The 21,576-nt window shown below is 43.5% G+C and overlaps 3 protein-coding genes across 5 annotated transcripts in view; 1 reads left to right on the forward strand and 2 right to left on the reverse strand.

The window, feature by feature from the left end:
* LOC306800841 (coiled-coil domain-containing protein 134-like) overlaps window positions 1-3,831 on the reverse strand; it is a gene marked incomplete at its 5' end in the record, with an annotated part of 45,477 nt that extends 41,646 nt beyond the window's left edge. For all 3 annotated transcript variants that reach the window (XM_079303233.1, XM_079303234.1, XM_079303232.1), the window contains 3 exons: window positions 526-576; window positions 3,407-3,530; window positions 3,694-3,831. In XM_079303233.1, coding sequence (XP_079159359.1) covers window positions 526-576; window positions 3,407-3,530; window positions 3,694-3,831 — 313 coding nt within the window. The remainder of the gene's footprint in view (window positions 1-525; window positions 577-3,406; window positions 3,531-3,693) is intronic.
* Window positions 3,832-3,875: 44 nt separating this feature from the next.
* SNU13 (small nuclear ribonucleoprotein 13) lies at window positions 3,876-6,215 on the forward strand. Its single transcript, XM_079303244.1, has 3 exons — window positions 3,876-3,996; window positions 4,744-4,864; window positions 5,255-6,215. Exons 1-3 carry the CDS (start codon window positions 3,994-3,996, stop codon window positions 5,515-5,517), a joined length of 387 nt encoding a protein of 128 aa, XP_079159370.1. The 5' UTR covers window positions 3,876-3,993; the 3' UTR covers window positions 5,518-6,215.
* XRCC6 (X-ray repair cross complementing 6) lies at window positions 5,667-21,482 on the reverse strand. The gene is made up of 12 exons (XM_079303242.1): window positions 21,327-21,482; window positions 21,119-21,228; window positions 20,886-21,024; window positions 18,393-18,647; window positions 17,379-17,562; window positions 15,864-16,050; window positions 14,467-14,635; window positions 13,206-13,367; window positions 12,193-12,322; window positions 11,389-11,489; window positions 9,730-9,843; window positions 5,667-8,961 (listed from the first exon to the last, which is right to left on the reverse strand). The coding sequence occupies exons 1-12, from the start codon at window positions 21,415-21,417 to the stop codon at window positions 8,765-8,767; spliced, it is 1,839 nt and encodes a 612-aa protein (XP_079159368.1). The 5' UTR covers window positions 21,418-21,482; the 3' UTR covers window positions 5,667-8,764.
* Window positions 21,483-21,576: the final 94 nt, after the last annotated feature.

Consider the following 21,576-nt stretch of genomic DNA (forward strand, 5'->3'; position numbering starts at 1 on the left):
TCTTTTTACCTTTCATGGCAGGACATGAAATGCATCACTGCACTGCTGGTATCACTAGACTCAGCAGAGTTGCCCAGGGTTAACTGGACTACAGAGATTCTTTCAGCCTTGCAGATATTCCATTTTCAAATGAGGGAGTGCTCACAAAGAGGAATCTACAGCCTGTACAGCTAAATCACAAACACCCTCTACTCCTAAGGAGAAAGCAGTAGATCCCATAGATTTCCATTTGCTTTGACAATTTGGTCAGGTACAAAGATGCCAAAAGTTGAGGCACAGTTACCCATCTGATACTAAATTCTTAACACACACACAGCCTGTGAAAGAAATGTTAAATATTTAAACATTCATGCACTCCCCTGCCCTCCAGTACTGGAACAGACTACTCATTTTTGGAGCATGGATATAGATGGTCTTCCCCACTGAAGCTGTATTGAAGCTGAGCATCTCACTATAGGCATCAGACAAGACAGATTCTCCCCTCCACAAATTGCCAGTAATTGTGATGTGGCATTTGTCTCTCACCTTCAACTAACAGGTTCAGGGCACTGCTGTCTTCCACAGAATGTAACATTCCTACAAGATAAACCACAACAGGTCATGGAACTCATTCCTGCTTCTGATCACCAGTGCTGTAATTCCTTCTTGTTAAAAAGAGCTGGGGTTTTTAAAATTTTTTTTTCCAGAACTGTTCTGTTTTCCCTGCTTCACATCAGCCTGACTTTGTCAGATAAGGGTGGATGCTCTCTGTGAGTCCCCCCAAAAGGTGCCTCCATAAGCAGGTCACAGGGACATAAGACACTCAGTTCTCTTGCAAATTTTTTATGTGCTTTCTAGTTGAAGTCAATGGCTCCACCTATGTCAGGGCATGTGTAACTGCTGCCACCCCCACACCTCACTGTGTGTATCCAATATTATACATCTGAAGCAACACCCTGGAATGATGGAAGTCAAAGCCTAGCTTTGAGTTTTGTCCTTTGTGTCCTCCTTTCTTATCAGTTGCCTATGAAGAGTAGTCAGTCTCCTTCCTCATAGTACTGAAATCCTGAACCCAAATATTAATACCAGGTTTAAATCATCTGGAAACTACTCCAACATTAAATTGAACCTTGTTATGGGTTATGTTTTGACTAGCTCCTCTCCCTACCCCCCACCATGGAGCTGCCGGCCCCTCCCCCGGGCTGTTTTATCTAGCCGGGTGTTTTTCGGCTTTTGGGGGCTTTTTGCCGCTGCTCCTGCTGCTGCTTCTGCTGCTGCTGCTTGCCGCTGCTTCTGCTGCCCCCCTGCCCCCCTTCCCTCCGCTGCTTCAGCTGCTTTTTCCCCCCCGGCTGCCTAAACTGCCCCTCTCCCTTCCCCCCCCCCATCCCTAAGGTTTGCACCGGCTCCAGAGGACACGGATCTGAACTTCGGAGACCACCTCTGGAAGTCTGCCAAAGAAGCTCTGCTGCCCTTCCCAGCGAAGATCTGCCGAGTTCATCTCAATCTGGGTCTGTGCTGGGAAGTGTTTCTTTTGTATTTTGTTAATAAAAAAGTTTTTTCCACTTTCCCCTGAAGAAAATTCTTTCCGAGCTTGGTGAAGGAAGGAATTGTAAGGGGGGGAGGGGACCCTTTGGAGGTCTTTTTCCTAAAATTTGTCCCAAACTTGGACAACCTGAAGGCACCACTTCACAAATTAATTTTACAAGGAGAGCATAATATTGGGTATGTCAAAATAAACCACAGTCTCACTCTACTGCACTTCATCAGACAAGAAACTCTATCTCTCAGCCCCTTCCAGCCTACAGCATCAGGCATTTGGTTTGGATCCCCACTTCTGCCACAATAAACCACTTGTTTCAAAACATCCAATCAAACTACCTCCCCTCTGAAGGCTCCATGTCTCAGAATTTTGATCAACTAAAACAGTGTTATGACAGGTGAAGAAACTACTTATTTCCTACCTCATCTGCCCAATCCTTAGTAACTCTAGAAAATATTTGTATACAACATTCCTGAACATTACAATATTAGCTGCATGATACTCAGACTCATCTGAAACACACCACCTCATAGGTAACACTCCATGCTCCACCTCTCTCAACCCTCTTTCTTCTGCCTGTGCTTATACCAACATTCTCTCTCCAAATGTATTTTCCAGAATTCAGTATTAATACTTCCTCCATAGCACTGCTCACACTTTTGGGGGGATTCCCTCTTACATTCTTGAACCACATGATCCTTGGTTCATCCAAGCTCTATTGAAAATGAACACAACATTGTTTGTAGCCCCAAGCTTAGACTGGGATTCCAACTGCTCTAAGAGTTACACCAAGCACAGTAAAACCCAAAGCTGTCCTCAAACCTCCCAATCACACAGAGAATTCTCTAAGCAGACAAGAGCATTGAAATGCAAGCACAGCATCCCTGCCTTCTGGGGTATTTTGTGTTAGGGCCTTACAGTGTAGGGTTGAATCGGCTACAATCACCACTCCTTCCACTATTCTGAAGAATTATGTGTGCATACACTATTAAAAAAATAGTGCAATTAAAAGAATGAACACTGCATAAAGTTCTGTTTCTAACAAAGCTGCTTACAAAATGCACAGAACACAAACCTATGGGCAATCAACTGAACTATTCATGTGTCAAGGCAGGAATAGAGTCTTGTAGGTTATTCTTTACTATCTGTGATGTGCAAATGAGATGGTGGAATTAAAGGAATCTAGATATTTGCTCTTTGAAGGCACTCTTATTTCTACCCTCCACCTTTCCCTTCCTGCCTTACTGTTCCCTCATTTAGAACATTATTAAGATTTTAGACATTTTAAAGACATTTCCCTGCTATGCAAACAGAAACCAGTAAAAGAAGTCCAAGATCACAGATTTACTGAAAAGACACTTCTCTGACATCCTGCTGAACACTATTCTGCTGAGGCTGACTCACCAGAAAGCAGCAGGTTTTAGTTGTACAACAACAAAGATTTCTACAAATGTAAAGTGATGGTGTAAAAAAATGTCATAACATAGATTTGTGTTTTGTACATTCAATATTAAAACCTGCAACACCTTTTTAAGCTCACACTTTGATTTCTTTATAAATCTTCGTATGACTCCAAAGGCATGAGACCAGAATGGAGGGCATTCAAGGAAGAGTAAAATGCCAGGCACTCCCTATTCTTCAGGACTACTTTGGAAAATTGCAAGAATTTTATGAACATGCCAATCCTGCACCTTGGGGAACGAGAAAATTAATTAGCCTATTCTAAATCAGTGACAGGCAGCTTTCTGTAGGGGGTAATTACACACTTAAAAGAATGGTGAAAGTATGGAGGTAGACACCTCAATATTCTTCTGCTCTTTTTTTGGGCTTCAAATGTGGGGAAGCTTCACAAATGGAACTGCCTCCTCTCTGCAGCTGAGTTCTTACCAAAGAGAGTTCCTATTAAATGCATGCACACCCTCTCGTCTTGTGCCAGCAGCTGGACGACTGGCAGCGCCTGCCAGGCCAGGGCATCCTGCAGACGGGACAGGACGTGCTTCTTGCGCACCAGCTGCGGGTCAAACACAGCAGCGCGTCAGGCGGGGCCGAGCCGGCGCCGCTCCCACCTCCCTGAGGGGAAAGCAGCCCCGGGGCCCGGCTGCCGAGGCGACAGCCCCTCAGGGGCCGGGCGGCCCAGCCGCTGAGGGAAGGGCGGCGGGGCCGGCGCTGCCCACCGAGGCCCTGCCGTCGCCCAGGGTCTCCACGGAGCAGGCGAGGCAGAGCGGCGGCCGGAGCGGCAGCGCCCAGCGCGGCCCGTGATCACCGCACGGCCCCGCCGCCTCCGCCGCCATCGGCCCAGCCGGGACTGCCATGGAGCTCCGCCCTCCCTGGGATGGCGGCTCCGCCCTGCGCGGGGATGGCGGCTCCGCCCCGGCCCCGGCTCCGGCCCCGCCTCCCTTCCGGCGGCCGCAGCGGCGCTCCCGCCTCTTCCCTCAGAGCGCGCTCGGGCCCACAGCAGCCACCGTGCCGCGGCCATGGTCAGTGGCGTCGTGCCCCAGCCTCCTTTTCCTCCTTCTTCTTCTCTTCCTCCTCCTTCTCCTGTTCTTCCTTCTCCTCTTCCTACCCCTTTCCTCGGGAGGGCCTGGGGCAGAGCGGGGCCGCCTCCCTCTGCGCGGCGGGCAGCACGTGGAGGCCGTGCGGGCGGCGGGGGTGCGGCCGCTTGCGGCGGCGGAGGCCCGGGGAGCTGCCGGTCCTGGGGGCACCCGGTAACGGGGACTCGCTGTCCGGGGTCACCCCGTGTTCGGGGTCACCCCCTCGCCGTGCTGGGAGCCAGAGAGGCCGCGGTTCTGCCAGCGCCGCTGGTGACCTCACTGCTGTGCCGCCCCGCTGCCCTGTTAGCGTTTAGAAGCTGCTCGTGGTTTGCAGAGATAACCCTGATGCGTGCTCTTCTGGTGATTTCTAAAAAAACTCTGTTAGTCTGTTAATTTACGCTGTTAAGGTGCACCGAAGTGCTTCATTTTGGGTAGTCTTTGTGGTATAAAAAGCCTGAAGACTGCCCCATAAGTGCACTGCTGCTGGTTTGTAGGGTGTGGATTGTGAGTAGATACACTCTATACTTTGATGAGAAGCGCATCATTCTTAGTTTTTCGGAGTAAAATGTAACGGTGTTTCTTCTATATGCGCAGAGAAAATCAATATATATGGTGGACACGATGCCTGTGCATTGTTGATCAGACTAAAGCCTCCTTTGCTCCTATTGTAACATTCTTTACTTTTTCCTTTAGAGTGAGGCAGAAGTGAATCCCAAAGCTTACCCGCTGGCTGATGCACAGCTCACCAAAACACTGCTGGATCTGGTGCAGCAATCCTGCAACTATAAGCAGCTACGCAAAGGAGCCAATGAAGGTGAGACTTGTATGTTAAAAAGTGTCCTAACAAGGATTTTGTGAGGTGCCATGGGTAGACACTGTCTTTTCTTTGTAGCTGTGAATCACTCATTTTATATAGATTTGGCTGTTTCAGCTGTGTGTCTCCTTTCTCCTCCTTCAAGCCTTCTTTAACAATATTCAGGGGCAGAACTAAGCTGTAATCTTTTTGACATTTATATGCAGTTCTGGTAGATTCCCAAATTGTGTTTCTGGTGCTTGGTTTGTAATTATGCATGCTTCAGTGGTGTGGCACTGGGATTACCAGATACCTGGCCAGTTCCGAACCATACAAGATTTGGCTTTGAAGTTGTTTCACATTAGATGCACTTTCCAGAAAGACCTGGACTGACTCCAGTTTCTTTTTCAGCCACCAAAACACTGAACAGAGGGATAGCAGAGTTCATTGTGATGGCAGCAGATGCAGAGCCCTTGGAGATCATCCTGCACCTCCCTCTTCTGTGCGAGGACAAGAACGTCCCTTACGTGTTTGTGCGCTCCAAGCAAGCCCTGGGCCGGGCGTGCGGCGTTTCCCGGCCCGTCATCGCCTGCTCCATCACCATCAAGGAGGGATCACAGCTAAAGCCTCAGATCCAGTCTGTGCAGCAAGCTATAGAAAGACTGCTGGTCTAAGTGCCCACGAGTGTGTGTGTGAAATAGAAAAGTGCACATTAGGGGGGAATTAATGTTTAGCTTCAGTTGAGATGATGGTTTTGATATCAATGTTTCATTTCAAAATGCCACGTTTTTGTTTAATAATGGTTTAATTATTAGTGTTTCCACCTATCTCCCCACTTTTCTATTATTCCACTCCAACAGATTCATTCTCATTGTATTACTTCTTAAAAAGTGACTGTACAACTGTGTTTCTTGTTATATGTTTAGAAGAAGGACAGAAAAAAAAAAATCCCCCCCCTTGTCTTCCTGTCTGCCTGCTCAGGGCTTTTTCAACCCACCTGTCAACTTTCTCTGTGTTGCAGTATTTCTGCTAAGCTTCAGCCTCCAGCAGGTGTGAGTAACTCTGCATTTCTGAACGGTTTAGGCTACTGAGGAAAAGGTTCCCTGTGTTCAGGCTGCTGGAGTCAGTAAGTGATGGAGCAGCACAGGCAGGTATAAGGCAGGCAGCACCTACTGTGTAGCAGCAGATGGAGCCAAGATCAGTGCACATTAGCAGAGCCCTTGTTCTTGAAACCAGGCAAGAGACTTCTGTAAGAGATGCACGGGAAGCAGATATCTTATGGCAGTATACAAGGGGAACTCTCTTAACTTGATTTTTTTAAAATACTGACTTTTTAAGAAAAAAAATAAAAAGACTGCAAAGCTAAATAGAATTGTCATTCCCTTGGTGAACTATTTGCAACTAACTGGAATGTTTCTGCTTGTAAAGCTAAACTGCTCACAGGTTGCCTAAAGGCTATTGCAGTGCAGTAATTTGTACTCCCTACTCAGTTTTCTTTGCATGGACTGTTACCACTGAGGTTGGGCTTCCTAGGGGAGTACAAAAGACACAGGCAGAGAGCAGCCTGTTGTGGCTGACATCTGGTTGTTAATTATAAAAAGTGACATGCTTTTTAGCTACTGCACTCTAGTCACCTGACTGAAGATGAACCCTTTTAAGTCATGGCCAAGGAAACAGAGAACAAGTAATTTTTCAGATATTATATGTGTCTCAAGAAGAGAATGCTGTATCATCTCATGTGGAAAAGCAGCATGAAGCACCAACAGCAGTCTGGATTAGTGGTGGTTTTATGGACCTAGTTTTTAGTTAAATGCATATTGTATAATAAATCCATTTCTGCTCTGATCAGAAAAGTTTAAACCCCTGTGTTGGAATATCAGACCTGTTTTCTATTGCAGGATGCCAAAGCAAAATAGTGTGGAAACTCCACTAGGTGCAATAGCAGAAGGGAAAATAATTTTTCCTGTAATGTTTCCACAGAGGCACTAACTTCATACCTTTAGTAAGTACATCCCAAGCAGATGAAGTCAGCTCATGGAAGACTGAAGATACCATGTTTGTATATTTTTGTAAATGGCTGATACCAGTTACCCTTGCTGAGGTGAACTTCATACAAATACTTCAGAATCATTTTACTTGTATGAGGTTTAGAAGGGTTCCTGTTCCCTTCTACTGATGCTGGCTGTGGAGCTAGTTGTGTTTAGAAGTACAGCTTTGCCAAGGATTTGCCCTATTGCACCAAGACAGATGATGTAAGAGGAAGCACATAAAGAGCAGAAATAAAGGATACTTGAAAAGCAAAAACTGTCTTTTTCTGCTCTAAAGCACTCCATCACCATCCCTTTTAAAATTCTGCTTAATGTGATAGCCTGCTATCAAAAAGAACAACAACAACAACAAAAAGCCAGGAGGCAGATCTAATAGCCTAGAACAAACATTCCACAATCATCCAAAACCTGGAACATAGTGGGCCTGAGGGTTAGCAAGCTAAGAGAGATGTTAACAAGGGTATTTGCAGAATTGAATTCACAAAATTACAGACAGGATAGTGTCACTATTCCACTCTTCAAGCCTTGCTAAGACAAGCATTTACAGTAACTTCTTTGTCCAAGAGCAAAATAAATTGCTTAGGCAAATCTTAATTAAAAATAACTAATCCAGGCTGACTGGAAGTGTAACAGGTACTGTAGTTTCAGTACTGCAGAGCTGAATGCAGGCTGGCTGTTCTCTGGAGGAATTGTGGATGTAGAAGTGAGCAGTGTGCTGGCACAGCTGGGACAGTCACAGTGCCAGAAGGGTGGTCACAGCTGGCTCCACTACATGTACCACACTACAGACTGGTCACAGGACAGTTTGCAAGCTACACACAGCAATCTCTGGGCAATAAAAACACTGTGCAGACCGAAATGGACACCTCAGGTGTCCAATGTTTGTGTCCCATAGAAAGTTAAGAGTTTCACTAAACAATTAGTAATTTCCTAAAGCAAAAGCAACTGTTTATTGGTTTCAGTCATCTTGTACTGCAAGACAGGTGGGGCATGCCAGAGATGGAAGTCTAAAACCCCAAACACCCAGCTGCAGCCTTCATAAGTACGACTAAAAAAGTAAAAATGCTGTATGTAACAAAGGCTCTCTCCACAACTTGCTATTCTATTTTTAATACACAGATTAGAGTACAGAAGCCTGCACAATAGTCTGACTCATATTCACTTAGAGAGGTGGAAAAGCTCTATGCCATCTCAGTAATTTAATTGGGATAAATGCTTGCAGCCTTCCAGGGAACACAATTTGTTTTCCATTTTTAAACTAGCTTTTGCTATTACCATTTAAAAATGGAAGACCTGTGTGAGCAGATTTAAGTGCCAGCTTTTTGCCCAAGGGATTGGATACTACTTCCCAGTAATGATTTTTTTCTTTCAAGATCTGCTGGTAATATTTGTAACAGTGATGGTGGAAAAGAACCCAATTTGATTACTAGTACTGATACAGGCTGTTTTGTAGAGCAATACATATTCATACCCTCTGTTAGGACACAGACTCAACCTGTGCTTGAATTCATGTGGTGCCATTAACATAGATCATTGTGTTTTCTCACACTGAAGTGAGTTCTGCTGCCTTTATGATGCAGAGATGACAGTGTTGCAAAGGAAAAAGTCCAAACTTTTATTAAGAAACAGGCAAGGCACAACTTAGTCCATGTGCAGTGGGTCACCTGAGTTCACAGGGAATTTAGTTCTGCCTTTACCTACTGTCAACAGAATCCAGCTTTGCAGAGATTTTTCACAACTAAGTAAAAAGTTCTTCCCTGCTAGACATTTTAGTTGCAGTCTCTTTCATATCAAGATTAAACAGACACAGCACCCACATAAGACAATCAAAATTCTAAGCAGACAGAAGTAAACCAGGGCCTTCTTCTCCAGCCTAACGCTCAGTAAAGTATTCAGTTAAAGCATCCACAAGCTCCTGCTTCTTGCTTCCACACCTCAACCCTAAAAACCTACATGCATCCTTCAGGACAGGTACAGTGAACTTGCCCAGAGTGCCCTTCTGCACATGACTTTGCAGCTCATCTTTTGAGACTTCTACCTTGGGCCTCTTCTCAGTTTGACCATCAGAAGCTAGAAAGATACATATTAGATCACAAAGATTTTAAAAATTAAGAAGACATCAATGTTTCTTATACATACCATAGTTAATGGCCATTAGCACATGGTGCTTTAACAACCAATGGTGCTTTAATAACCACTCACTCACACACCTAGTTTCCATGTTTTCTTTTAAGAAACAGGTGTCACTGTGTAAGTGATGCAGTATTTCATTGATAGGAGTGAAGTATGAAACTTTGTGTTCTAATGAAAAAAACACCCTCCAAATAAAACTTCTCAGGGATTCTCATTGAGACAACAGAATGCAATGATTCCAGAGAGAGCTCAGATAAGTGACACTTTATGCAGTCTTTCATAGACTCCCAAATTACACAGGGACTTCAGCATTACTTACACATTTAGCCCTTAAAATGCCCATCCTGGACTTGCTAAACAGCCCACACATAAAAGTTTGCTCCCTCACCAACAAGGGACAAGTAATTTTACTGTTCTGTTGTAAAACAGAAAGTTGCTAATATTATGTATACATATTCTGCAGTCATTTACCTATGCTACTTCCTGTACTTCACTCTGCAGTTTGTCACTCCAGCAACTCTCCAACTGGATACCACAATATTCTCTACTTTCTAAGAATCAATACTGGATATAAATACTTCATTGTGGAGATCAGAACTGTTGCACAAGCAGCTTCTTTAAACTATGAGACAAACTGAAACCACTTTAGAAGCTTCTAAACAGAATAAAGACATTATGTCTTGTATCTGCACCACCATTACTTACCTTGTTTTCGCTTTACAGCCTTTGCATCAGGATTGTAGTCAGGGGGATAAACCAGCTGCTTAAACTCATCCACCAGGTTGCCCAGCCTGTGGCTCATCTGTTCAGACTTTGGCACTGGCAAAAGAAAAAGATTTGCCCTTTCAGAAACAGTGTGATCACAAGAAAGTCTACAAGACCATCCCTGTTGCCAGATGAACTATCAGCTCACCTAGTGGGAAAAACAACACTCATTCTACAAAACCATTAGTGTATGGAATCACACAATACTTTATTTTGCAGGATCATGTTAAACATTCATCAAGAAGGCACTCACAAAATATGAACCAGCCTAGGTATGCCAACTGTATGGGGAAATAACATCAGTTCATCAAGCACTCAGCTGTAACTTTAGGGTCTACAACCACCAGAGAGACCCCTGGGACAGATGCACAATGGAGAACTAACACATGTTAATGATTTTGGGGAAATGATTACCACATGTCTGTTTCTTCTGGGAAAACCTACATAAATAGCTGTTTCTGTACTAGAGATGCATGATTTTGATGGAGATATCCCATCATGCATACAGTAATAAAAAACACCTGCTTCTTAAAGCTGCAGTGATGCTAACAAGTCTGACTGTTTTTCAGTAACATCACCAGACACAACTGTGCTTCTGTAGCAACTAGTCTGCAAGCGTCCTGCACGCATGCAAAAATGCAAATACTTGTGTTATGATACTCTCAAATGAGAAATTTACAGCTCTTGGTAATATCATGAGTTTGGACATATGGAGTGCTGCGTCCAGTCCTGGGCTTCCTGGTAAAAGAGAGACATGGAGCTTATGGAATGGGTCCAGCAGAAGACAACAAAGATGATTAAAGGACTGGTACATCTTCCTTATGAGGAAAGTCTGAAGGAACTGGGCCTGTTCAGCCTCCAGAAGAGATGACTGAGAGGAGAACCTCAACAATGCATCTAAGTATCTGAAGGGAGGGTGTCAAGAGCATAGTACCAGGCTCTTGGTACTGCCAAGTACAGAACAAGAGGCAATGGGCAGAAATTGAAGCACAGGAAGAGTCACTTGAACATGAGGAAGAACTTTACTGGGAAGGTGACTGAGCATTGAAACAGGTAACCCCCATAGAGGCTGTAGAGTATTCCTCACTGCAGAAATAATTGAAGAACTACCTGGAACTAACCCTGTGCAATGTGCTGTAGGATAACCCAGCAGACCAGATGACCACTGTGCTCCCTTCCCTCCTGACCCACCCGAGATGATACAAGACACTTAGGTACAAACTCTCCCAGTCACTGGGTGGCAGCACTGCCCCCAGCAGAATAATGCTCTTGATTCGGTCCATTTATCACACTGAAATATTAATGAGAATCTTGGAGAGGAATTTCAAAGAAAACATTTCTCACCATAGGAAAAAGATGATTCCATTTTAATTCTGGATAGTAGAGTGAGCAATTTTTTTCTTTGTCTTAAAGGTGACAGCAATATAAAATAAGGTTTCAGTATTTCATAATAGACACATCCAGAACCCTCCACAGTGCAACTGCACACAGCTGAAATATTTCTTACAAGACATTTGGGTTTGTAGTAGCACATATTTGACTTATAACAAAGTCATGAGTCCCCTACCCTGCCTCCCTTCACACCCGCCAAGTTCTCACTTGTAAGATCCTCGGCTTGCTCTGGTTCCATCATATCCAGCGCCAAAGCCTCCAAATTCCTGAAGTGCTGCTGCAAAACTGGGTTCTCAAAGCTGTCAGCCCTGTCAAGAATCCCCCAAAATGTCAATGCATGCTGCCAAGAAGACAGACAAAACACTTAAGATCTACCACCAACTTATTTCAGAATAAAACTTCCCTCTTTCCCACACAGCAATCCATTGCATCAGACCTGCTTTTCCTCTTTTCAGTTTACCTGCTGAATCACTATCCTGTCATGTATCAACCACATAAGAATGCTATGTGAGAGTTATAAAGTTGTACGAGGCAAAAGGAGATAGTGGCATCATACTTTAATAACAGTTATGGTGGCTTCCAAATATCTAGGGAAAAAAATGTCCCATGAAAGTACTTCATAGCATTTATGCCAGCTATAATGAAAAAAAAGGCCTAACTCTTCTTTCTAAAGTGCTCTAATTTAAATGATCTGGATCTGATCTGCTGTAGAGTGGCAGAACCACAACAAAATGTGATACCTCTGCAACAAATAACAACAGCCCAGAGAACAAGAGCAATTCTACAAAGAACTCCAGAACGTGCTACATAAAGCATTGTGGTGCCTGGGTATCCAGAATGATTAAGAATAAAGTTTGGACAAAGCTACTGCAAAGAGAAGCAATTTCTATCAAAATACATCAAAATCTCATCTCAGGAACGCCACAGCTGAACAATGTGTGCAACAGAGCAAGCAATGATTGTGCTTTCTTCCCCATGCCACTCCCTGCACCCTATTTTATCTCCAGGTACCTGTATTTGAATCGCAGCTTCTGAATTATTTCCTTCATTTTGTCTACCTGCTCTTGGCTGGCTGGCACATTTTCTGTAAAATCAACATTACGTTTGTCATCTGCGTAGGGTAGGAAAATCAGGTGGAAACCTGTAAAGAAGAGAGGGAGGAACACAACAGTTACACAGAAGTCTGGTCTCAAAATAATTTATGGGAGAAACCAAGATGGTTATTACCCAAGTCTGATGACTCCAAACTAACTACCTGTTTTGTTGTTAATCAGCAATCCATAACACTTCCAAGTGCCTACAGCACTCAATCTCAATCTCAATGTTTGTAACCAACATCACTAATGGCTTTGTGAAAGACATTCAGACTAAATTCATAGTTGGATACCAGTGACTTGCTTTTTATGCAGGACATCAACTAGTCCACCTCTCCCACCTCTTACTGGGTATGAGCTTGAAAAGGATTTGTCTGAAAAACAAATTACTGTCCACATTATTCCGAAATACTTCACTTTGTACATAAGCAGTGTTACTTCCCTACTTTACATTCTCCCAGAAAATGTTTTTGCACTTAAAGAGGTGGAAAAAATGCAGAACAGCAGAGTCTGCTCCCTAATCATTCCCCATCGGCTGATGTGGCATGAGGCTCTCAACATGTGAGATTATTTATTTAATATTTTATAACATATTCAAGGATACAACATAACTCAGGAAAATACATTCTGTCTAACAGGACAAACAGGAAAAAAAGGCATTTCATTCTACATCAGTTATTTGAATCTGCTAAAAAGAGGTAGAAGGCAGGGAAAACACCCTAGCCAGGTCATACCTGATGCAACTGGGGCTTTAAAAATAGATTCAGCATCAGATGCTTACATTGACAAAACTGAAGAAAAGAAATGTTGGAAAGCATTTTCCTCAGTTTTAAGGAGGGGGTAGCACTAAGAATATTTTCCCTCAATACAGGATGCCATTACACTGACTACATCCAATCATTCAGGGAAAGGCAGCATCTCTTCCCATACCTGGAGGGGCTATTTGCACCTTCTGCTCATCCAGCTCCTCCTCCTGGGGAACCAGGGCCACAAAGCGAGGAGGGACGTTCCGGCGAGGGGTGTATCTGCACAGCATCATCATCTCCCTCTCTGAGCACTTCATCAACAGGGCATTAAACAGTGTTGTACTCCCTGCAAAGGAAAGGGTGGATTGGTCAGAGTGACAGCTTTGCTCCTTTGCTCTGAAATATAACCCTAGATATTACAGTTTCAAAACCTGTGACTTCTTTGAAATGCTTGCATTATTGTGGAGGTAAAAAGCAAATTTTGGAAAGGAGAAGACTCAAAATGGACAGTGTTAGTGAGTCTCCTGACCAGCAAGTTCTGGTGGAAGAAGTGAAACCACTACCATCAGAGCAATGGAATACTGTGAATTTTTATCTACAAAGTCTGTTTCTGTTCGGAGTGACACCACAATAGAAGCACATCATAGACCTTTTATGGAACACGCTAAGAATTCAAACTTCAGTACAATTCCTGAGGCACAAGTTTGCCTCAGGTATATTTCACCAGACATGGTGGTCAGGGAAAGAGTGACATATAAATAAAGTGGCTGAGACAGGAAAGTGCAGTTAGAGAAGCAAACAAAAAGGTTCTTCTTTAGGCAGACACTGCAAAACCTTTGGTCATAACTCAGCCCTCTTCATCCACTGCTAGACTGAGGAGCTAAAGGTTTTTTCTTACTACTGCAAGACATATGTATACATATAAAAAGGCAAAAATAAGCAGTTCTAAATGTCCTTGACTTCTCTCTTTACAAACTTGTAAAGTGCTGTTAATTCAAGTATACTTTCTGAGTATCATGTTTCCACCCCTAAGTGATATAGCCTTAAAAAGAACAATTATCTCCCCAGAGTTTGGGGTTTAGCTTTTTCTTTTTTTGTTGTTGGTTGGTTTTGTTTGGGCTTTTTTAACCATCTTTGCCTTGTTGTCAGGTACTAGGATCCCTCACTTTCATGAATGGCTAAAACAAGTACTTTGTGACTACATCTGCATGGTTTAATTAGCTGCTTGTCATGATGGATAAACATTGCCTCTTCTGCTACAGAAGAAAACAAGAAATAACTGCAACTGGGAGGGACAATAACAGTTAATTCAGTTCTTCTTAACATTAGCAAGTTTTCAAGTTAGACAAAGCTTTTACACTCAATGATCCCCACTCAAACCCGGGATGAATCAACTGGTTACACTAATGCAAGGTGGTAAATCTTCTCTTGCCATTTTTGCTTACCTCTCACCAGGGACTCCTCAGGATAGATGAACTGGGAGGGCCTGATATGGTGGTGCTGTTTGAGCATTGAAAGTGGTTTGAAGCCAATCAGAAACAAACCTGGAGAATCGAACCGTTTTAATTCTTCTGTCTCCTCTTTCTCCAGCACAATCTGTCGTTTTCCATATGTCTAAACCAGGGAAGAGCAGATGATAGGGCTGCCAGCATAAAAAAAACCACATGGGGACCAGGTGGCAGGACAGGGCAGGAAGTGCAGGAAGAGGATGCAATTGCTGTGTTCCACTACTTAAAAGAAGGTTATAGACAGACAGTGTAAACCCTCGTGAGTAGTGCACACCAAAATGGCAATTGACAGTCTGTGACCATCATCCCAAGGGAAATTCTACCTGACCATAAGCAAAATGCACTTTTCTAAGAAAATGGCTAAGCCCTGGTACAGAGAGGCTGTCACATCTCATCTCTGGAGTTCTTCAAGTTGTCCCAAAGAAACCCTGAGCAACCTGATCTGGTTTTGTGAGTGTTGCTCTGGACCAGGCAGGACCAGACTGTTTCAGAGATCCCGTCCAATTTTAAACTTGCTTCAGCAGATGCATGTCAGCTACCTACTCCTGAAAGAGTGACTGAGAAATAATGTTTCTCTAGCACCACTCATGCATCACAACATCAAAACCATTAGTCCAGCTGCTGAAGGTAGACATCAGGGCTTAATGCTCAGCTTTCTTTTTATCTGCTCTACTTTATTTCAGGAAACTAATATCCTATAAATAGACTTAAATGCTTCATTTTAAGACAACAACTTTAAGAGCTATTAACATGGAAGAAGACACAAAGCACACCTTGTGACAGTATAACCTAGCAACTACATAGCCTGCTTTCAAATAAAGCTGTAGCTGATAAGAAGGTGACACTCAACTTACATCAGCCAAACTGGCAAGCAGGAAGGCAAAACAAAGAACAATTTATTCAAAGAACTCCAAAGGCAACATGCCTTTTGTTTGAAAAACAGCTCCAGCTCCACTGTGATTCACACTTGTATGTTTAACAACATGTACCAAATCCGTTCCTAACAAATCGGAAGTTGACTCAGCGGCAATGGCACAGGGTCACACAAGGTCGGGCCCTGACAACCTCTTGTGCCTTACAGAAAGAAATGACCTGTGCTCCTGACAGCACTTCCACCAGCAGCTATGCCTTCCCATGACAGTCAGGCCAGGGAAACAACCCACTCTCACCCTGCAGAGCTCAAAATATGACCAGCATGTCCCCAGGTGCATACAAATGCAAATATTTCTGTATCTCATCTTGAAAGCGAAATACAAACAAAAGCAGCAGGGGAATTGGCATCTCCCTCACACATCAGAGAGACAAGAAAAAGCAAACACACAATCACATGTTACCTGAGCCCTTTTAGTGTCACTGGGCAGGAGCAAGCTGCCTGTTTTTCCACTAAACATCCTTGTTTTGGTTTTAACTGGTTCATTAGTTTCCCGATAAAGCTTCACCGGAAATGGTTTATAAGCTTTTTTAATAAGATTGTAAACACCAACAGAAAGTGCCACATCGTTGCTCAGATGCAGATTTAGCCTGTGTAAAAAAAGCAGATACAGACTTAAGATTCCTGAAAAATCACTAATGCAGAAGAAAATCACCTCCTCATGTTATTTCCTCTGACCATCTCCTGCTCTACTCCCACAAAATCACATATATCTTTGGAAACATACTATCACTTGAGTCATAATCTCACTTGCACAAAAATATTCTTGCAATATCATCCTTTCTGGTCATAAAAGTTACCTAAACACAAGTAATTTACCATATTTATTTGACCTTTCTTTTCCCTGAAGGGCAGCTTTGCTCAAGCAGAGCACAGGACAAGTCCCCATTTGAGTATCCCAATCATGCTCACTGTAATGTCCATGAATTCTCACAGCTGTTTGTGTAGAAGGCAAAATTCTCCCACAAAAAACCCATTACGACAAACAATACCAAGATTTAAGAAAAAATATAAATAAGATGTTAGACAAAAAAACTAGATGTAAAAGTTTAAAAATAGAGGTAAATCTTCAAGTTATGAGAGCAGAAGAGTGAGTTACTACAAATGCTACTTCCTGTCTTGCAAAAAGTATCATTGGTATGGATTCTTCCTCCCCAGCTATTAGAACATTGAGGAACATTCCTAGTAAAGAAAATAAAGCTGCAAGCAGGAACAAGAATGTCTGTGACAACAGCTCAGGTTGGGATACTTTATAAATACTTACTGGGAAAAAAACATTAGGCCTTGAAGTTCATTCCCTTACTGTGCTTCCACATCATTCTGCTATGAACTCACTCCCTAAAAAAACAACTGTTATGGAGCATGTGCTTCCAAAAATACTTTCTATCTGCTTTATCAAGATCCCTTTAATCTCTCTTAAGTATATCTAATCTTTCAGTAGGAGATTAGAAATATCAAGGCTGTGTGAATCCATGCCAAGTACCTAGACAGACTGGCAACATATCACTATTTAGTAACAGGCCAAAATATACAGCATTCACATTCAGATGAATTTTAAGTCAGTACTGGCAAGAAAAGCCTAATTTCAATCAGATTTCACTATAAACTATTTTTTATGTTTCAGCTTTTTAGGCAATGATGTAATTTTTTTAACAAATTATCATTTCTGGCTAAGCTCAATCAGGAGAAATCACACAGAGCAAAAAAAAGAGGTCCACTCTGCTCTTCTCATCCACAAATATCCTTGGAAACTACAGAAGAAACACCAATCTTGGTGAAATTCTTGAAGAATTAAGATTGAGGAATGTAAGCCCTGATGCCTTTAAAGACCAATCATTCCAGAAGAGGAAAGTGACATGCAGTCTGAAAATAACATGAGGTGCCTCCACTGAAGAATGTATCATAACTAGGCACACACCTGACTAAAGTCCGTTTCTTTGTCTCCTTTGCTCGTACTTTCTTCATGAGATGTTCCAGTTTCTCTGATTCTTTAGGCTGGATCCCAAGGTCCTCATCCTCTGCTACATTTATAATATCCCTGTAGAACAAAGAGATATCGAACCCTCCAGGCTTCCTCAAGTGCATTAAGTCCAAGATGATCCCTAGAAACCATGGAAGAGATAGGAGAAGGATCAGAAACTACTTTTTTCTTGCATTAGCATGTATCTCAGCACTCTCAGATTTCTCTATCTATACAAATAATTTAAGTAAGAATGAGCTCCAAATTGTCATCCCTACCAGATGTAAAATATTCTAGAGAAATGGGCAATTCTAGGGCAAGAGCAATGCAGAATAGAAAATGTTTCCTCTCTAATTAAGAATCTGGACAGCATTGAATATGAAATAGCTCTGATAAGCACCTATAAAATATAATCTTACCTCAGGCATAGAGGGGAGTAACAAGTTCAGAAAATCCCCTTTCCCTTAGTTATAGAGGCTAATGGATTAAGGAAGCTTCACAGCTTCTAGATCCAGGACATCTCCTGAATTCCAAAAACACTGGTTACCTTAGGCACACAGTTGAACTAATGCTGTCTGCTCTCTGAGCTCAGGCTGATGTCCTTCAGCTAATTCAAAATGGAACCATTAAAGTAATTTTCCTTTTGTGTTAACTTGATATTATTATTCCCTTCTTGCAAAATGGTACAATAACAAAAAAAAGTTTATTTTCTTGTCTCTCTCATGTCCCCATTTATGCTAACAAACTAGAAATAGATCCTAGAAAACAAGTGCTAGCTACAGGATACCAGATGAGCAACATATATCCTAGTTCAGGTTAGATACCAAATTTCTAGTTTAGAAACTTTCAGAAATATTTCCCAGCTCTGATGATTTTACACATTTTTCCACGACAAGCTAGCAATGCAGTTAACATCAGCTGCAAAGATTCATCACATTTATTGTGTCTAAAATCAAAAGGGGAAATAATGACCTGTGTCTCTGAGATCACCAGCTCTGGTCCTGGCCAGCTTGGCTTTAGCACTGTCATTGGCATGAGGGTCATCCTCGTTGGTGAAGAGCATGATCCTCTTATGGCTCAGCCTGACTCGGACATCGCTGAAGAGATTCGAGCAGGCCCAGAGAGCCTCGCCCAGTGAATAGTCAGTGTTGTGGCCAAAGTTCTCCTGGAAAAGGGCTCGTCCTTCATCTCCCCTGTACTGGTCCAGCTCTAGAACACGCTTTGCACCTGGAGGGCAACAGCATTCATGTGCATTAGAAATACTGAACAAAGTACCATGAGCTCTTCTAAGCCTGCACCCGGGATTCCTTGCAGCTGATGTCCAAGGAATGTTCCCAAGCACATCTGTGGCAGTGTCCTTCCAACATCTGGCTGAGAAAACTGTCCAGCATGGCCTAACATCTGCAATATCACAAGCTAGTTACCACTGAAAGCACCTGCTAGGGCCAAGAGGACACAAAATGCCCTGGCACCAGTGTGGGCTCTTTCTGTGGGGAAGGGAAACAGGCAGGGATCAAAGTATTGCAAACCCTCTCCACTGAATGGCAAGTGCTCAGCAGCAAAGGCAGCAAACTGCAGAGGCACAGCAGACTGCACCACCACAGGAAAGAGAGGAGCCTGAAATGCATCCTGCATCTCCACAGCGTGCTGGGAAGGTGGAGAGCTCCTCCTCTCCCTTCCTCACCACTCATGTCAGAGAGGATCCACACAGGGGTGAAATGAAGCCTACAAATCACACCAACATTCAGGTCAGCTATCCACAGCCTTGTTGCAGCTCTGAGCTTTACTTCAGCCCAGCTAGGACTCCTTTTCTCACCTGTTTAATAGGTTCTGTTTTCTCCTGTTCATCTACAATGGGAGACAAGCTCTCATTTTTCAGCCATTGCAGAATGCAGAGCTTCTTCCTTTGTCCTTCACTCAAACTCTACAGCACTTACACAATTCCATTTGAAAATGTTTTCCTCTCCCTTGAATATTTTATTTTCATTTCCTCATCTGTCCTTTCATGTAAATGTTCATAATTATGTACTCTATAATAACCTAGAGCATCTCTTCCTTCTCCAGAACCCACTGCTCTCCAGGAGCAGCAAATGCACAATTCTGTTCCTTTGGAACTGATGCTTTAAGTTTTAACTTTCATATTTTCTAGATTCTCTCCTGCATTGGTATATGACTCTGAATTTCATACAAAGTGTTAGCAAGTTCTCTTCACAGTTTAGTTAGACAAAACAACCCTTTTCCAGCCCAAGAACCAAGGTCACCATTGCAGCCTCAGGCCCAAAAAGTGCAAACAGCAGCAAATTGAGGAGAGCAGTCTGGGAGGATGGAACTTCATAACCTGGAGCTGCAATTGGACAATTTACCCCAATATGTAAATGCACCAAAACTTATAAAAGTGTGAAAATTCATGACTGGGCATGCATCTTGGGTGGAGCCACAGCCAGACTCTTGTACTGCCCAAGGTGTGTCCTTTGAAGTCTTTTAATAAATATCTACTTTATTCCTTTAACACTGTCTAGCCTCTGTTCCAGGGAGCCTCTCAAGGCATCAGAACAACACCCACCTTTCACCTGCACTGCTTTTATCCATATGGCAAGGCTACTGCCTCTAACATGGGAGAAGGGACAAGCAGGGAAAGAGGAGAAAAACAGAAAAGCAAGACCTATAACACACTGTCTGCCAGAAAAGGGGGAAGAACCTAAGGCAGTCCTGTCAGGTCTCCATTGTAATGAATTCTGAAAATAGGACAAGGCACAATTCTTTCAGGAGAAGCCCCTGTGTCATTAAACCTGCACCCCCCAGTAAAGAAAATAAAATCAAAAGTCCTCAGAGATAAAATCTGCTTTTAAAAGTTGTAGACAAAATTCCCCCAGAAGACTCAACTGCCAGACAATCTGTCACCACTAGCATGTATTCTTTGCACTTCTCCTACTGCCTTTCCAATTCAGCACAGTTATCAAGCAGATGGTATGTAATCTTAAGAAAATGAAAGAGTGAAATTCAAGAACTGCAGAACTTATCATGGAAATAAGACATGGAACACCCCAAACAGGCTACCATATTGAACCACCTGCTCTAGCTGACCTTCAAAATCCCATCCAGCCTCAGCCATCCTACAATGTTCTCCATCAGCTGGAATCTGTGATGCCTTAGCACGGATACACACTTTTCTCATGACATTCAACTGTTCTGTTGAGATACTCTTAGGTTTAGCAGACAGCAAGTGAAGCCACCACATTAAAATATAAGAAATGACATAGGAAAGGATCTGTACCAACTGTAAAAGAAAACACTAGGATTTCATAAAGTTTCTAAGCTTTCAATAAATATCTAAACCTACTCCCACCACCAACAGTGGACTTCAGCAACAAGAACTTATCTGATTTTCGAGAGATCAGTTATAGACAATGCTACTACACCTATTTCCGTATTCTATCTTTTTAGACAACCTTCACACCACTTTACCTGGATTGTCCAGCTCCTGGAGAACATAAATGTGCTTGAAATCTGCCGAGTTCTTGTTGTTTTCTGTACCATAGAACACAACACTTAAAAGGTCCCTGTCACTGCTGATAATTTTGCTTGTATACACATTCCGAATGCACTGAAAAAAACCACACACGGGTCAAAATTAGAAGAGTTTTCAGTAAGGAGTGTGAAAGTCTTGCCTTAGCAATTAGCAGTTTATCCATCCCTACCTGAATCGTCATGTCGAAAGGAGTCTCTGCGTCCCCATCGGACTCGAACATGGCCTTGGAGGCATCCACCAAGAAGATGAGGCTGTCCCGGCCCGCAAACCTCTGGTCCGCTACGGAACGGGGGGGAAACAGCTTTAACCGCGGCCCCTCCACCGCGAAAGCCGGCAGCGGGCCCCGAGCTCTCCGTCAGGGGGTGGGGGGCCCTTACCGACCGCCTCGGCCCCTTCGTCCTCTTCCTGCTGCTGCTGCTCCTCCTCCTCCAGGCCCTCGCCCCGGTAGAAGGACCCCCAGCCCGCCATGGCTCCGCGGCACCGCCAGCCGCAGCGCCCGCGCCACACGGCTCCGCTCCTCAGCCAATGGCCGCTCGCCAGATCGCCCCGCCCCCTGAACCGCCATGACCAATGGCGACACTGGGAGCGCGCCGGGCCCCGCCCCTACCGGGCCAGCTGCCCCTCCCC

Source organism: Erithacus rubecula, assembly GCF_903797595.1.
Source record: "Erithacus rubecula genome assembly, chromosome: 4".
NCBI classification, from domain to species: domain Eukaryota; kingdom Metazoa; phylum Chordata; class Aves; order Passeriformes; family Muscicapidae; genus Erithacus; species Erithacus rubecula.

What these genes read in the sequence shown, in the direction of transcription:
- SNU13 (XM_079303244.1), top strand. An exon ending in ACGCAAAGGAGCCAATGAAG is followed by an intron (nt 4,865 to 5,254) that starts GTGAGACTTGTA and finishes TTTCTTTTTCAG; the next exon opens with CCACCAAAACACTGAACAGA.
- XRCC6 (XM_079303242.1), bottom strand. Translation starts at nt 21,417, where the DNA reads ATGGCGGGCTGGGGGTCCTTCTACCGGGGCGAGGGCCTGGAGGAGGAG. An exon ending in AAGAAACGGACTTTAGTCAG is followed by an intron (nt 16,051 to 17,378) that starts GTGTGTGCCTAG and finishes TTTTTTACACAG; the next exon opens with GCTAAATCTGCATCTGAGCA. An exon ending in AAGCTGCGATTCAAATACAG is followed by an intron (nt 11,490 to 12,192) that starts GTACCTGGAGAT and finishes GATTCTTGACAG; the next exon opens with GGCTGACAGCTTTGAGAACC.